The sequence below is a fragment of the Condylura cristata genome, unplaced genomic scaffold, assembly GCF_000260355.1.
Source record: "Condylura cristata isolate star-nosed mole 26May11 unplaced genomic scaffold, ConCri1.0 scaffold00007, whole genome shotgun sequence".
NCBI lineage: Eukaryota > Metazoa > Chordata > Mammalia > Eulipotyphla > Talpidae > Condylura > Condylura cristata.
In genome coordinates this window covers 36167589-36185075 of record NW_004567108.1, presented here as the reverse complement: position 1 = coordinate 36185075, position 17487 = coordinate 36167589, and the positions used below count along the sequence as shown (strand labels likewise).

General features: G+C 42.0%; 1 protein-coding gene across 1 annotated transcript in view; it reads left to right on the top strand.

The window, feature by feature from the left end:
* The window catches only part of SV2C (synaptic vesicle glycoprotein 2C), a 160584-nt gene that overhangs the window by 132524 nt on the left and 10573 nt on the right, over nucleotides 1–17487 (top strand). Inside the window, exons 7-12 of the mRNA XM_004678199.2 lie at nucleotides 357–467; nucleotides 849–937; nucleotides 4584–4748; nucleotides 7469–7602; nucleotides 9204–9407; nucleotides 9871–10030. Of these exons, the coding sequence (XP_004678256.1) occupies nucleotides 357–467; nucleotides 849–937; nucleotides 4584–4748; nucleotides 7469–7602; nucleotides 9204–9407; nucleotides 9871–10030 (863 nt within the window). The remainder of the gene's footprint in view (nucleotides 1–356; nucleotides 468–848; nucleotides 938–4583; nucleotides 4749–7468; nucleotides 7603–9203; nucleotides 9408–9870; nucleotides 10031–17487) is intronic.

The window sequence follows — 17487 nt, the reverse complement described above, 5'->3', positions numbered from 1 at the left end:
AAAAAAAAAAAAACACATCTTGGGATGTCGTGTAGTTAATACTGTTAACTGTAGTTAACTGTATTAACTGTAGTTAATACTGTTTAGCGTATTTCAAAGTCGCTAAAATTGTAGGTCTTAAAATTTCTCATCACAGGAAAAAGCAATTTGTAACTACGTAAGGTGACATATATTAACTAGGCCATGCTGATCAGTTTCCAGTGTATACAATTATCAGATCATTATGTCTACACCTGAAACTAATATAATATTAGGCGTCAGATCTCAATAAAAAAAAAATGGGAAAAAAGGTAGAGCGAAACTCAGCATCCTCAGAAAAGGGAACTCACCACATTGTGTTCTGTTGCTCTTGACAGGTAAACAGAATCAAAACTCCAAAACAAATAGATGAGCTGATTGAAATTGAAAGTGACACAGGGACGTGGTACAGGAGGTGTTTTGTTCGGATTCGCACAGAACTGTATGGAGTAAGTCACAGGCCCACCTGATGGCCGGCCTACTTGTAGCAATTGAGGCTAGTGAGGGGTGGGGGGTGGCATTGAACTTCCCAGGACACCTGACCTCTGGACCAGGACCAGGCAATAGGATTCCTTTGGGATCAGCTATGGACCAATGTATTGCATTTTGGGAAGGGAAGGTATTCTGCCAGGAGTCCTGGCAATGACCTAGGTTACTTTGTCCATTGGCCTCCAGGAAGCTGAAGAATGAAAATTCAGTATTAGTTTCCTATCACCTTCCCCATTTTTAAGCTCAAGTGAATTTAGCCCAAGGCTCACTCAGCTGATTTATAACTAGGGGGAGGGGGTGGAGTTTGGGACTGACTAGATAACTGCCTCTCATTTTCACAGATTTGGTTGACTTTCATGAGATGTTTCAACTACCCCGTCAGGGAAAATACAATAAAACTTACGATCGTTTGGTTCACCCTGTCATTTGGGTAAGTGATTTAAATTCTTGGTAAGCAAAATCTTTAAAGCTCCTCACTGAAACTCCCGGGTGTGTGGCTTTCTTTACTGTTTGCTGATGTTAACCTGCTAGGAGAGAGTTTTTCAGCTTAGATTTTATACATCACTTGTTTTATTTATCTTGTCATAAAGCTGGAGTGACAAAGCCAATAGTTTTTGGAAAGTCTGAGAGAACTTTCCTGGATAATTTGTCCCTCAGACTTCTGCACCCTCTTCTCCCCATGTCTCTGCCCTTACCCTTTTCTCTCCCCTGAAGGTGCCAGACCTTTCCCATCTCTAGCATGGGTGCTGCCCTCTGCCTAGAACACTTCCCCCAGACCTGGCTCAGCTCATTTCCTCACCTTCTTTGGGCCATACCTCAGCTTCTCACTGACACCTCCTGTAAGCATCCTCTTAAAACTGTCGCCCCTCAGCACCTTGCTAACCCTGCTCAGCTTATTGTTCCCTGAAGGGAACCTGCCCTCTCCTGACAAAGGAAAAGCTTCTTTACTCTATAAAGAGTAAAACTCTGTCTTCCCTTCTGGAAGCTCTGAGAGAAGGGATTTTCAACGGTTTTGTGCACTGATACATTTCCCTGGCACATAATAGGTGCTCAAAATATAATTGTTGTCAAATGAACAAAACCACCACACATATGTTCTAAGAAAAGAGGAGGTAGGAGGAAAACTTCAGAATTTTATTTGCTAGTAGTTGACATGTTGACTTTGGAATGTATGAATACAAGTCTATTTTTGCCTAATTTGCTGTTTTAAAAAGGCAATTATGTAATATCTTACACTTCCAGGTCAGTGGGATCTTAGGGCCTGTGGGAGCCCAACATTTATGCTGCAAGTTCCATCTGTTAATACCCTTAAATTAAAACAGGCAGGTGGTCCTAAGTGACCCATTTTTTTCTGTTGCTATGATGTAATAAAGGGGGAGACAGGGAACGTGGGGACAGGGGACCTCACATCTCCTTCTACAATGTGACTTGATATTACTAAGTTTTGGATTCTTGTTTCTCAATTGAGAGGGTTGATTTAAAAATACAAAGCACTTTTCACTCAAGGTCTAGAAAAACAATCTCTGAAGGAAATGAAGCCTAGAGATGAACCCAGAGTAAGTTCCTACTCTGTGTCCAACACTGGCTAGTTACAAAGAAGACAAAGCAAAACCAAAGTCTGACTCTCAAGATGAAGTTACATGCTAATCCTGACCACATCTTACAGTTGGTGATTTCCTTATTGATAGCCCTAAAACGTCCAACAGTGCCTCGCATTGAATGATAGTAAATGTTTGCTGGATAAATAAAACGTTGGCTGAAATTGCGCCACCTCATTGATGATGGAAGTGAGTAGCAAGTGACCTCACCACTGCCAGTTAAGACTTTGTCCAATGTGTCCAACCAGAAAGGTAGATGTTTCACGAGCAATTCTTAGTATCCACCACTCACCCCTGAAATACTTAATCCATGATCCATGAAGAAAAAGGGTTGAAATCTGTGGAATCCCAAGACAGAGATGCCTCAGGGATCCTAATGACAATAATGATAAGAAAATCTACATAGAATTTTGATTTTCAGTGGCAAACTTGGGTAGTATATAAAGACACTGCTTTATATTGATGCACATGTGATACTTATATAATGTTATGATGCAATGTTGCTTCAATTAAAACTTTAAAAAAGCAAGACTACATAGTCTTGTGAGCACTTGCAAGGCTGTTGGGGACTTTGCATCCCATTTAATCTGAACACCCACCAGAGAACATGACACTGACATCATTCTGGTATGGAAAATGGAGTCACAGAGGTTAAGGTAGCTGGGTCACACAGCAGGTGAGCGGCTAGGCCAGCATCGAACCCAGTGCACTCACCTCAAAGGTTATGCTCACAACCACTTTTTTCCCCTAAGGGTAACTCGGGAAAGCTAAACAGAGCTGCCTGCACTTGAGGGTGCATCAGGAGATTTACCTGCAGCACTTTTGATCCTGTAGGTGTGCTGGCGCCCAGGAATTTTCACTTCTAAAAGTTCCTCAGTGATAAAGATGATGCTGGTCAGGGGACCCCATTTCAGTACCCACTGCTTTATTTTTATTTTTTATTTTAGATGAAAATAACATTGGTTTATATTGTTGTCTGTGCTTTGGAAGTATGGGCTCTGCCCCTTCGGGCCTGTTACAACACCACACCCATCATCAAATACCTACAGTTCTCACCATGGTCTGCACTTTGTTTTCACCCTTTTCCCTTCTACCAGCCCCTCCCACCCCAACCCCAGTTCTAGTACCAACTTTAAAGTTAGTTTTTCAGTTTGGCTCTATCTGACCCTTTGTTTGATTTCTCCGTATTGCATATATTTTTCTATATTGCATATATTGACACCATCCAGTATTTACCTTTCTCCTGCTGGCTTATTTCTCTTAGCATAATCCCTTCCAACTTTATCCATGTTTCTACAAAGTTTATCTTTTCTGATTACCAAATTATATTCCATTGTGTATAGTATACCTCATTTTCTTGATCTTCTCATCTGTTTTGAGCACTTAATTTGTTGCTATAACTTGGTTATTGTAAATGGTGCTGCAGTGAAATGGGACTGCAAGCTTCTCTTCAAATTTGTGTTTTTGTATTCTTCAGGTAACCCCCCTACTTTTGAGAAGTGCTGTCAGATAGGACTATAATGTGAGCAGCATATATTGTGTTTAATTTTCTGGCAGACACACTAAAACGTAACAGGAAATGGGTGAAATGAACTTCAATAATGTTTGATTGAACTCATTAAACCCCAAATATTATTTCAACCCACAATGAAGATAAATATGATTAGTGACTTATTTCACATTCTATTTTTCTTAATTCTTCAAGCGTGGTGCCCTATACTTGTAGCACATACCAATTCAGCTGCTCTGCAGCTGCACGCAGTTAGGGTTACTGTACTGATGAACACAGCAGCATGATTCAGCAGTTACCTGTGAGAAGTAGTCACCAAGAGGCAGAAAGTGGAAATAACCTGGACTTTCTGATAATAAACAAAGCGGTTCTTTCCCCAGCTTTGACCCATTATGAGAAATGGGGCTGTACCCCCAGGCTAGCTAAATCCAGTGATGTCAGAACCAAAAAAGAGGTTACTTTAACAGAGGACATTCTGTAAGGACACTCACAGTCTTGGGACCCCAGCAGCGTGGTCCACCAGACTGCGAGATGGGACTCCTTAGTAAACTGGGATAAAAAGATGCCATTACACAGGGGTGATTTGGTGATGGGAAGCCCGTGGGGATTACAATTGAGATGAAAAAAAAAATGTGAAAAATGATGTAAAAATAAACTTTTTAATAAAAAAAAAAAGATGCCATTATTGGATAGGATAGGACTCTAAGACACATCTCTTCCCTAAGAAAGTTTCAAGAATTGTATACCTGGAAGGTCCAGGTAACCCCAGGCCATTTCTCTGACTTGATTTTTGCAGTTACTCATTGGGGTTGGGGGCACAGATTACTGCTTAATGATTCATAATATTATAGGGAGTTAGTCATAATCAGAAGTGCTTCTTGGGGAACCACCACCTCTCTGAAAATGTTAGGGTGGCAGTGACTCTGGCCAGTATACCTGAACATGCTCATATTTCTTTGTCTTTGCAGGTACTATGGATTATCTGTGTGGTTTCCTGACGTCATTAAACATCTGCAGTCCGATGAATATGCATTACTAATTAGAAAGGTGCAGAAAGAGAAATATGCAAATTTCAGTATTAACTTTACAATGGAAAATCAGATTCACACTGGAGTGGAATACGACAATGGCAGGTCCAGAAACTTTGAAATTTGTTCTCTATTTACAAAACCTTATTTCTTGTTTAGCCTTCACTGCACTGAAACGCACCTAGTTGTTGTTCAGTTGTACTCTTAGTCATGTTCAGCCTGCATGTGAATACTTCCAAATAAGCTTTAGAGAAAAGGTACAGTTACTTCTTCAAAACTACTGCTTCTAAAACTGAGTAGTTTTACATTTATTAGGAAGTAGAATTGAAAGATGTGAATAGTAAATTTAAAAAGAAACAAAAAGTAAGTTAGGGAACAGTGAAGAATATGAGAAAATAAGATGAATTATAGGGTTAAATCAAAGCCCAAGGTGTAATTTGATAACTGTCTTCTATTACTGAAAAACAGACCCTTTAGCACAAGTCTTCCTTTTCTGCTATGTTGAATCAAGAATTGGGGTTCAGTTGTGTCAGGAAGTGTCAGTTAGTTAACAGTAATGATTCCTCCAACGTTAAGGGCTTTGAAAATATGGAATAAGTTAGCCAAAGACGTTTTTGAGTTGGGATTCTAGAATGCCTATTGAGAGAGAATTAACTGGCTCTGGTTCATCCTTTCAGCGGGAAAATAGGTAGACAAAGTCTTGGTTCACACCCATTATTTATTGTCTGAGGAAATCATTGCTGGTATGTATTCCTGATGGTTTATGTCATTCTTTGGAAACTGAACAAATTTCAAGTGTGACAAAAGTAAAAATATAAGACAATCCAGTTTCCCAAGTAAAACCAGTTTGGGAGTGATAAAAGGAATTCTATGGGATGCTTATGGTTGCTGTAATAAAAAAGAAAATTACCCACATGGAGATAATTGTTCAAAGTGGCTGTTCGGTGAGGGTCCTAGCCTTAATCCAAACTACACAGGATAATCTGCTTCCACTTAAAATACTGAATCAAATCAACACTTGTTTTTCCACAGAAATATTATACAGTGCACTGTAATTCAGGATATGAAAATTTACTTCATTTAATTAAAAAGTATTGTCACTCCTTTAGAAGTTCCTGATAAATGTTTATGTCTGACTGTCACATATTTAGCAATACTTCTTAAAGTTCTAAGATGGCTATTCTATCATCACTAAGAACTTTTTTAACATTGGCAATATAATGACTGATAATAGATTAAAATTCTTATAAAGCATTTACTTTAGAATATAGAATTTTTTGTCTTTTAGAAAAATTGGAAATACCACTAGCTAATTTATTTTTTAAATACAATTTTTCCATTGAGGAAAATGTCAACCCTTTACATACTATACAGAATAATCTCCACGATGACTCTCAATAGACAAGCCAAATGTAGACTAGAGTGTCTGGATTGCTAGCACTCTGTACAGAATGTCCTTGGACAAGCACATGGGGAGATGACAATGGTGTTCTCTTTGGTATAAGAACCAGGTGACTTGAGGATGCCTGGGGAAAAACTTATTCCCATTTTCAACATTTTTAATTTTGTACTATGTGCTCTCAGTGTACATGTTACTCATTCCAAAAAAAAGAAAAAAAAAAAAAAGGTCTTTTCAGAAAGTCAATCATTATAAAATGTGCCATTATTTACCTTGCTTTCTTGGGTAAATTTATGGTTTAGGTGGTTTTACTCTGGACCCCTGGAGTGGGGTTGAAATAAAGATGTTTATTTTAGGTGGTTGGTAGGTCTGTGGGGTGACAGTGCACTCTGAATGACAAGTGCAGTCAGGCATAGAGTGAGAATAAGTTAGTGAGCTGCTATAACATTAGCCCACTTGTCCTGGAGATCAGTCCTTTCTTGCCCAAATGAGAGTGGTATTTAGTATAAAAAATACCCCAGTTGAACAAACATTTTCCTCACAATGGCTGACCTGCACATATATATGCATAGTATCTTAATAAATTGCCAGACACCTTGTCAAATATTTATCCACATCTCCTGGAAGTCCTTCTCAACATAGAGAGATCTGAATCATAGACTGACTCTTCCAGAACACCATGTCATTAAGACTATTGTCATCTTCACCACCTAGATCCACCCCAAAATGCATATGAGCAGTTATCATCTCTACATGTTTCCCAAAAATAAACAGAGCATTTATCATTCTGTTTGATTCAAGGAATACCAGTTGGCTGTTTGAAAAAAAATATTCTTGGAAATGAATGTGGCCTAGAAGTTTCTTCACCCAGGAGTCAATCCTTTCTCACATAAACGGAGTGGAATTCTTATGTCCTCTCTTCAGGATAATTAGCAATTCCTACACTAGAATTTAAAAAAAAAAGTGTTGGGTTTCTAATTAGGGAACAGACCCTCATTGAAAGTGAGCATGGGGGCACATCCTCAGGTTGGAGACACTGAACCCAGGTAGAGAACTTTCAACTAAAAGCCGATGGTAAGGAACAAGAGGATAGGATTGCAAAAAAAAGACATAATGGCCACAGGTAGTCTCCAAACTCTCAACCTTCAATTGATATCTCACAAAACATTTCGGCAATACGTGAAGTTATCTTGAATATAATCTCTCCTGTTACTGGAAAATAGTTTTGATGAGCAATGAGATAAACAAAGGCTGCAGAAGGGAGAGGGGAAAACCAGACCTTGGGAAATCCAATTGCCTTTCCAGTTAAGAGAGTTCATGGTGGTGGGGGAGTGGGGAGCGCCTCATCGCTAATCTTACTTGACGTTGCTTTAAACCCGATGGACACAATCATTGATACGAATTTGTGTATGTGTGTGTTGGGCAGATTTCTAGGTGTCAAGTTCAAATCCGTAACTTTCAAAGATTCAGTTTTTAAGGCCTGCACCTTTGAGGATGTGACTTCAGTTAACACCTACTTCAAGAACTGCACCTTTATTGATACTGTTTTTGACAACACAGGTAGGTGCTCTGGTTAACCTTGCTTCAAAGAGCAGAAACATGCCTGCCACCTGTATTGTAGTGTGGGCAGAGGCTTAGGGGAAGTGGAGGTTACAGTGTAAATGGAGTCCCCCAGTCAGATTGGGCTGATAGTAGGCTGATACTGTTTCTTCTTGGTCAGACTTAGCACAAATGGGACTTGCTAGTATTTAAAGTTGAATTTTAAAAATTCTGTGATTTTTTTTTTAATTTTTAACCTATAATTTATCTGTTTTGGTCATCCTGGTGTAAAAACTTGGCATTTTCTGAAGCAAGAAATCCTATATTATGAAAAATAAACAAGGATGTTTTAAAAATTAAAAATGAAAATAAATAAAAGCTGGTGTTTTAAAGAGGACATGCCTGAACTATAGTTAACAAAGATGAAAACATTGGTTATATTTTTTGAGAGAGAGTTTCTAGCCCAGTCCATCTCTGGGAAACTCCCCAGGGAAACATATTTCAAAGGGAGACCAACAATGACTGAAATCCTACTATGTTCCTACTCTAGGTGGTTAGATGATTATTATCTCCTGAAATAATAGCTGAGGTTTAGAATAGCTGAGGTTTGAATAACTGAGGCTTAAAAAAAATCACTTGGCCACAGTCATAGGGCTAGTAACAGCTAAGACTTGAACCCGGCTTCGTCTGATTTCAAAGTCCATTCTTTTCCAGCATACCTCCCCCACTCCCCATCTCCAAGTCCCCATACCCCACACAGGGGTCTGTCTGTCCTGTGATGAGAACAGAGTAGCACCCCACGAGGGCAGGAGTATCAGAGGACTCTGCCGTCAGCTCTGCCTTCTTGGTGCTGAGCCACTTCTGACAGACCCAGATGAGAACAGGGTCAGTGCTTTTCTTGAACAGTATTGTCGCTGTCTTCTAACCCACTCAACCTCAGAAGAGCAGTTCTTGTTGGCAGATTTTGCTCAGCAAAGCAAGAGAACAGTTTGACACTCACTGCCTTTTAACAGAACCCGCCATCTGCAAGCCCTTTGTCGGATTCAAATTCAAGAAAAATCAGAGTGAGTGCTAGTGACCTGCAGATGAAGCTGAGTCTGCTTTCTGAGTGGATTCTTCCACTTAGACCTTAGGTTCTACATTTAATCTCAAGGACCTAAGGACAGTCCTGTTCTTCCTCTGTCCCTCAGAGTCCTGTAAAGTGGCAATAATGCAACTGATTCACGCAGTTTTAAAATAAATGGTTCTTGTAATTGTTGAATGGAGGTTATTAGTACTTTATTAGTACTTTAATGATCATCTCTATGTAACAGAATAATTAGAACAAAGTAACATCATAAAGTAGTATGCCAGTGGTGGAATTAGAGGAAGAATTAGAATGGCCAATCACAGAAATCAGAAGCTAACTGGACTCTTTAATTTATCCCTGTATTCAGCAAAGTGAGGTCCTAGACTAGACCCTGCACTTTGACCAAGAAAACACCAAGACGACAAACTAGCCTGGACATGAAGCCCCCAAGGGGTCTGCAGTACCAGGATTCTTTTCAGAATTCTCAACAGTCTTTTATATACTGATGAGTAGCTGTCAAGAGCCTGATGAATTGTCTTTCTTTTCTTCACAGATTTTGAGCCATATAAATTCATTGACAGTGAATTTCAAAACTGCTCATTTTTTCACAACAAAACCGGATGCCAGATTACCTTCGATGATGACTACAGTGCCTACTGGATTTATTTTGTCAACTTCCTTGGGACACTGGCAGTGTTGCCAGGGAACATCGTGTCTGCTCTCTTGATGGACAGAATCGGGCGCTTAACAATGCTAGGTATGTGCTCAGTTTCATGTGAGAAAGAAAAGAGCAGCTCCTGCAACTTAGAGGGAGCTCGCTCCCACTCCCTGCCCCCTTAGGGATTTGCAGGCACAGAAATGTGGAGAAATCCCTTAAGATATTACATTAGGAGTAAATTTTCGTGAAAATTATGACTAATTACATTTCATTTGAGCAGCTTTCATGAGTTAACAGACTGAAAGACTAATTATGCATGACTAATGTATATGTTTCCACTTAAGTAGCTGAATAATTGATGTGCGTTTCATGCTTGGGGGTTGAGAAGGCCCTCGCAGAGGCAAACCTTTCACTCAGGGGCATGTATCTGGACCTGTGCTTTTTGCAGCCCATCTGCAGCTTCCTCTGGGGATTCAGTTTTATAGAAAGATCTTGATATGCCAGGGCCCATGCTCCACTGAGATAACAGAAAACATTCCAATCTTTCGTTTGGTTTTGATAGGTGGCTCTATGGTGCTTTCGGGGATCAGCTGTTTCTTCCTTTGGTTCGGCACCAGTGAATCCATGATGATAGGCATGCTGTGTCTGTACAATGGGTTGACCATCTCGGCCTGGAACTCTCTGGATGTGGTCACAGTGGAACTATACCCCACAGACCGAAGGTATGTCGAGATGGGTCTCTCAATCAGCAAACTGTCGTTTCCCTTCAAAAGTAAAACCTCCCAGATAGCTGACTTATAAAGCTGTAGTTTCCACTTGTATCTTTTAAAAAGAAAATGCAGGTGGACATAAATGCTGGCGGGCTTTAGGAGGGCTGTGAGACCATGAGGGATCTGTGTCCACAACTTAGTCTGTGGCTGACAGAACACAGTGCTGTAGCAAAGGCATGAGCAGCAGCCTGCATGGCATCTCTTCGTAGACCTGTCTGTAGGCGGCCACATTTAAGCCATTCAGCAGTCCTGCTAGGTCTTTCTCTCATATTTTCAGGTGTCTGCATGAACTCTGAATTAAGCAATCACAAGAAATCTCTAGGAAGTATTTCTTGACCTTCCTGGTCTGTTGGAGGAAAGGTCAACACATTTCCAGTAACAAAAAGTAGGAAAAATTTGCTATTAGAGGAAAATTATGCATCTGGTCCCAAAATGGAGACACAGAGACTTTGCACCTCATATCAGAGAAAGGGCTAGAAGGTAGGGCTTTGGGGTAGAGTTTCAGCAGTTGAATAATTGAAAGAATAGAAGCCTTGTTTTGCTGTCTGACATGCGTGAAGACAAATGGCCTTTGCCGCCGTTTATTGTGTGCGCTTTGTCTCCATGGAAGCCCTTGCTCCTGGAGGATGGGGACAGTGTTCTCTGGACTTTGACGAGGAGGGAGGGCTTTTTCCACTGGGACATTTGAAATATCAATTTTAAAATGATCCTGAGTTCCTTTACTTGTTTAATAGCCCTCTGGAATAGATTCTCTGAATGGTCAGACTCTAAGTTGCATGTCTTCTGAACATGAAGAACTGAACTTATAAGAAACCTCTAGGTACTCCTGTTTACAGCTGCCTGCAGAAATCTGACAACTCAGGGATCCTGGATGTTTGTTTATTGGATATTCCAATAAAGACTCCAAAGAACTCACATCACTGCACACATTGCCTCTCCTGTCAAGAAACATCATTTCACCAGTTGTGGTTAAGCTTCTGGTGTGGGTAGCCTGGACATTGGGATGGGGATGTTGTCAAAAGCAAGATTAAGATACTGCAACTGTCATTAACCTCTCATTTTGAAAACAGGGCCTAGATATGGATTAATAAAACATTTAAAGCAAATCCCTCAGTGCTAACCAAGGTTATGTCATAACCTGCTCCCTTTTTAGTTTACATTAATGAGATTGATATCATTTTCAATGAACCAGCTGCTTATTCTGCCTCCATAGGACTGGAGAGATGATTGTTCCCCTCTGGCAAAGCTTTAAAAAACACAAGCTCAGGTCCTTGCTTTGAGAAATATGGACCTGCTGTGTTTCTGTTGTCACGATGGTTAAACATCAACTAGATAAAAACAGAAGGGGCTGTTGGTATTAGATCAGATTCTGCAAGAAGCAGAGGACAATATGGGATTAAACATGCACAGATTGTATTAGGGGAAATAACTGAGAGAAGCTGGGGAGGGAAGTGAAGCCTGGTGCCTGAGTGAAGGAGTAAAGAAAGAGGGGAGCGGGAACCTCCCAGACCACAGGCCATCTGAAGAATACTTGGTGAGCCTGGGGGGTGGGGCAGAGGGTAGCTGTCAGCTTTAGAGGAGTCCCAGCTACCAAACTCCTTAGTACTCCTGTCAGTTCAGTCACTGGAGCTGCAAAATGCAGTGCTGCATTTCAGAGTAAGCAGCAGCGGGGCGAGGACTTGGAGGTCTTCAAGGGGCCTTCTCGGGTGGCAGATGTTCTCCAGCACGTCCATAGACGTGAACAGATGATGTGCAGGAAGCTGCTTCCTTCAGCCCAGGAGAGATCATTAGTCTCCAGAGCAGCGTTGCCAGCGTCATCCTGCAGACTGAGCTTGTCCCACCTCCTCTGCAGAGGCTAGACCTTGTCTTTGTTTCTGCACATTCCCCTGGGGATGTGAAGAGGCCCCCACTCTTTCCCAGAACTCAGTGCTGGGGGACTGTAAGTTCCAACTCTCTGCTTCCCGGATTTTTCTGATTGTAGCCACTCCAGAGGCTGGAGTCACCTCACTAGCATAAACCCAGGTGTGTTCAAAAGGGGCTCTTGATGAACAATGCAGACACTCAGGAAATTCCAGTGGTTTTAGTTCTGTGCCAGAAAGTAGAGACAAAAACCAAAATTATTTTTTATTATACTATACTTTTCCATTGTGTAAATATCACTAGCATTCTCGTGTGCTCAACCCCCTAGCATCCTCGATAAGCATAACATTTACAGAATCTCAAAAAATGACCCCCGGACATTTCAGCATCCAGGGGTAGAATGCTTATGGACAGTGGCAGGTCCATGATGATTTGAAGGGCACAAAAAAGATTAGTGACCCAAGCAAGCAGCTTTACAGAAGCCACAGGTGCACACTCGGCTGGTAGTGTATCCCCACTGAATTAGTATGTCCATGTAAAATGCAACTTGTTTATGGAGATGAGGAAGAATCAGTTTCTTAGACCAGGCTCTTCAGAAAGCTTTTTAGTGATTCGTGATACTCTCAGATTCCAAATATATGATCACTCTAATTCTTGATCTTATCTATGTGGAGTTGGCTTCAAATCCCATAAATCAAAGGGCTCAACCTCAAAAGATTGCCTCCACTTCTGAAACAGCCACAGGTGGGATGTGCATTTTATCCACAATCCTTCCCAGCCAACTTGGGCAATTCTGGATTCTCATGTCCCCACCCCCACAGATTTGATCATTTGTTACAATACCGACCTCAGCAAAATACTGTACCTTTATTTATATACAAATACAGTGCAAACAATGGTCAGATTAAAATAAACGGTCAAGATGCCTCTGTCCCCCAAGCTGGGGTCCATCGCCCTCCTGGCATGTGGATGCAGTCACCAATCTGGAAGCTCTCAAAACTCAGTTTTTTGAAGGCTTTGCAGAGGTGTCACTATGAAGGCATGAGTGATTAAATCAGTGGCTATTAATGATTAAATGTAATCCCTAGCACCTCTCCTATCCACAGAGGACTGAAGAAGCCAACCTTCCTTTTGCCATCACTTCCCTACCCCCAGGCGGTACCACCATCTACATTGCTTTCACCCCTTTGGGGATAGATGCTAAAAGGAAATAAATTCCATTTGCTGAAATCATTCAAGGCTACCCAGACATCACCTGCTGTTTTAACTGGGGGGAAAAAATAATAAATCTGGGGAAGTTTCAAAGATTAAAAAAATTGTATAATCATTGGTTGACCTGACATGTCCACTATTTATTGACCCCATTCTTCATTCACCCCCTGCCCCTCTTCCTCCTTTTCTTGGTCAGGGTTTTAACTCTGGAACTCATAAATATAGCCCACCTGGTATAAAATGTCACATGCTCCAGCTCATTTGGATTCTCAGTTCTGGCTCCATGTCCACCCTCACCCAGGCCGTGGCTGCCTGCTGCTATGCCACAGAATGGCAGAGCTCCGCTGCTCACACTTCCTTTGTCTTATGGCCCCTCCTCCACGGAGTTCAGGGCAGGGGGCTCCCACCTTGTAACTGTCAAGACCCGGGTGCTCCCTGCTTTGTCCAGTCCCACACAGACCCCCTCAACCAGCAGCCTATCTCATGGGTCTCCGGCTGGAAACACCTGCTTTCCTCTGGCCACTGGCTGACTCCTTCCTTCCTTCCTTCTCCCTTATGCATGCGGTGTCAGATATGACCTCAGAAAGGATTTCAAAGTAAACCCCTGATGGTTGCCACCTGCTCGTCCCTGGCAGCTGCTGCTATCTCTGTGGAAACAGCCTCTTCCTTGAAGTTAGTACCTCTGTCCCATGCTCCTCCCCTCAGGATTGTTCTTAGAGAAGTTCCCCATTCTCCCCCACCCCAACCCTAATCTTAAAGATGTTTAATCCTGAATCTCTTACCAAACAGCATGTGCCCTCAGGACATCAGGTGTAACTCTACCTCAGCTATTAGCGACAAAATGAGGAGATTAAGGCATAGGATATTTCAGCATCTTTCTGACTCTAGAACATTCTTCACCATGGTGTTCTATAATGGCAGTTGCTTTCATTTTTTCTTAAGTACATTCTAATCTATAGTCATAAAGACCTCACTTAATTGAGGAATATTAATTTTTGATATTAAGAAATCTTTCACTCAACTATCTTATCCAAATAACTTGTCCTTCACCCATGCCCCTTTACCTGACTTTATTAATAGGCCTTATTACATTATATGTGTCTATATTTTATGTGACCTGAGTCACTTTAGCATTTTAGAAAGTGTCGGGTCCTTTTTGTCTCTGGCAGTTAGGACTAGAGGATGAGAGGTAGGGTATTAAGGGGAAGGATGTCCCAAAGGAACTCTGCAGAGTTTTGTGGACTCCACCCCATACTCCAGCTTTTTGGATTCCACCCCCTACACCAGTGATTGGAAAACTACAACTCCCAGCAATACCAAGGAGAGAACTGCGAAGACCCAAGAGCGGAGCTAAGCAGGAATTCTGGGACTTTGGGGATAAATAGAAAGCGGTTTCTCAACGGTTGCTCTGGAGAGATTAACGGCTCTCTCTCTCTCTCTGGGGTAATGGCTCTCAGATGGTGTGACTGGGGGCTATCAGTTTTGTGACTAAATCTCCAAGTTAGCTGAGCTGGTAAAATACTCTAGTTACCTTGTATCTCTCTCTCTTTCCCTGAGTTGTTCCTTTTCCTTTCCCCTTTTGTAAATAAACCCTTTTGTGTGTGCCTGCAGAACAATTAAATTTTAAGTGCGCAGGTGAGGACCCACAGACAGGCAGCCTGGTTTCACTCTGGGCTACCCTGTAACAGGGGATATATGACCCCTTTGCTCATAACCTCTCTCCATGTGGTATATCACAGTGGGAGCAAGTCCTAGCAAATGTGCAGCTGCTCCCCAGAATGGTCATTTAGCCAGTTCTTGACTCTAGAGTAGCCCAGCTCCACCCTTGGGAGCTCAATAAGTCCTTATGTGAAAGGGCTTGGACACTGTGATATGCTGAAGAACCTCCAGGCTTGAGGTTGGTGAGGCACCATGGTAGGCTTTTAAGTGTTGAGGTGCAGGATCAGGGTGTCTAGCATCTGGTCTTCACCACTCATGGCATTTTACCAGTTGGAGGTTGCTGGGTGTTTGAAGAACATTCTTTCCAGTCAACTGCATGTTTTGAGCACCACTTAGATCAGCAGCAAAAAGTCAGCTCCATTTTCACTTACAAACCTCAAGCAGATTTCTGAAATGATACCTAAAGCTCTAGAACCTTTATGGTCCTGTTGATCCTGGTGAATGCATTTTCAATTCTATCAGCATACATTACAGACTTCTCTTAGTTAGTTGGTTGGTTAGTTAGTTATACCTTATTGAGATCACATTGGTTTGCTAGACTGCATATGATTTTAATGACACATTGATATCTTTTTTTTTTTTTAAGATTTATTTATTCGTACAGAACTGGGGTACAGGCCAGAGATGCGGAGGGTGAGAGGATTCACCAGAGACAGAGTGAGGTGCAGAACAGACAGATCAATGAAGTACACTGCTAAGGGGAGCAGCAGGCTGGTCAGGAAAGGTCTGCCTCGCCATGTGGATCTCCTCCAGGGCAGGCGGGATCAGGCGGGATCGAACTCATGAGGAAGTGGCTTGAGCTTCTTTGTGCTGTGCTTTAACCCGCTGCGCCACCAGGGAGGGCCCAATATCTTTTTTTTTTTTTAAGATTTATTTATTTATGCATACAGAACTGGAGTACAGGTCAGAGGTGCAGAGGCAGTAGAAGGATTCACTAGAGACAGAGTGGGGAGCAGAAAAGGCAGATCAACGAAGTACACTGCTGAGGAGAGTAGCAGGTGGGTCAGGAGAGGTCTGCCACACCATGTAAGTCACTTCCAGGGCCAAGGATTAAACTCGCACTGAGGTGGCTGCATCCTTGCAGTGCTATGTGCTAACCTGTTGCACCATCAGGGAGGGTCCAACAACTCTTTTTTTATACTGAAGTACCTTGAAAGCAAATCACCACATAAGTGTTAGGTTGAATATTTACTCAGATATTACAGGTCATTCAGGAGACTGTAGCTCCTTGAGCACACAGTGTTTTGTATTCCTTGTTTCTGTGGTAACTCCAGATGAATGGATGAAACACAGAAATATGTTTTCTGAGGTTCAGTTGGTTGGCTGTGGATTATTGTCTCTACCCTTGTCAATGCTCCCTGCTCTCCCAGCGGGTTGGTGGGAGCAGTTGTCAGCGAAGTGTCAGCCCTCCTAGTGCCCTCTCGGCTGCCCTTCTGTGTCCCTCTTCCACTTGGTCATCACAGCCAGTGACCTCCAGTCTTCACCCGACAGCGCTTCCTCCCCCAGACAGCACTGGCTGTTGGAGACCCTCTTCTACTTTCCTCTTTTGTAACTGTGGGAGAGACCTGAACCCAGTGCACACACTGCCAAGAAAGACCTGGGTAACTTCAGGCTGTGGCCCTGTCACCTTTCTGAGTCACACACTGCATGTATCACTACAGTTAGCCTGTTGTGTTATCGTGACTTCTTTGCATCTATCTTAATGCAAATGGGAACTTCTCCTTATTTTTTTTGAGGTGCCTGGTGCAGTGCTGTGCACATGATAGGTGCTTAATGAATGATTATTGAATGAATAAATGCATAGGAGAAAGTGTAAATCAGGATTATATTAGAACAGATTTGCTCATTAGACAAATGCTCCAGGGATTCCCAGTGTTCTTGGTATAGTAGGCTAACTCAGATGGATTCAGTGTTAAAGTAACTTTGGGGGGTTAACTTGGGAGCCTAGCCATTTTTTGTAATATTATGTCCATGAGAAAAATGAAATTCTTTTAAATAACCAACTTTCACATGAATCTTCATGTCACACTGTATTCCTGATTTAAGGCCTGCCTGTACTTTCCAAATGCCCCATGCTGAGTCCTGAATATTCCTTTCCTAACTTCCAGGGGTTTGAGTTGTCCAGAAAAAGCTACTTTCCAAAAGTTTAAACTAGACAAAGAGTGTGCTCACATTTCACCCTTAAGTAGGCAAGTTCCACCAGCTGATTCTGGACCCCCCACTATGTCAGTCCTTTTCAGGTACAGCATTTTTTTCCTTCAAAATACATTTCAGCCAATATGTATGCTATGTGTCAGGCACTGCCTATGTGCTGATATTATTTAGCAGCCCTCTCTCCTTCCCAGGAGCCTCAAAAATCCCACTACTGACCCTGCCCTGAAGTTAGAAAAACCAAAGAGGCTGGATATGAAGCAGATCTATCTTCACTCTGCCCAGAATGCGGTCAACCATTTCCTTTTTCCCACCAGCAATTAAAACAGAAAATAATATAAATGAACTGGAACCACTAAGCTATGGAGGCCCGAGAGAAGACATCAGAGCAGTCTCAGTACAGGCCCACTCTGGGGCCATCTTCCCCATCAGCTAAGCCCAAGCACTGCAGCAAGCCAGCCTCCTGC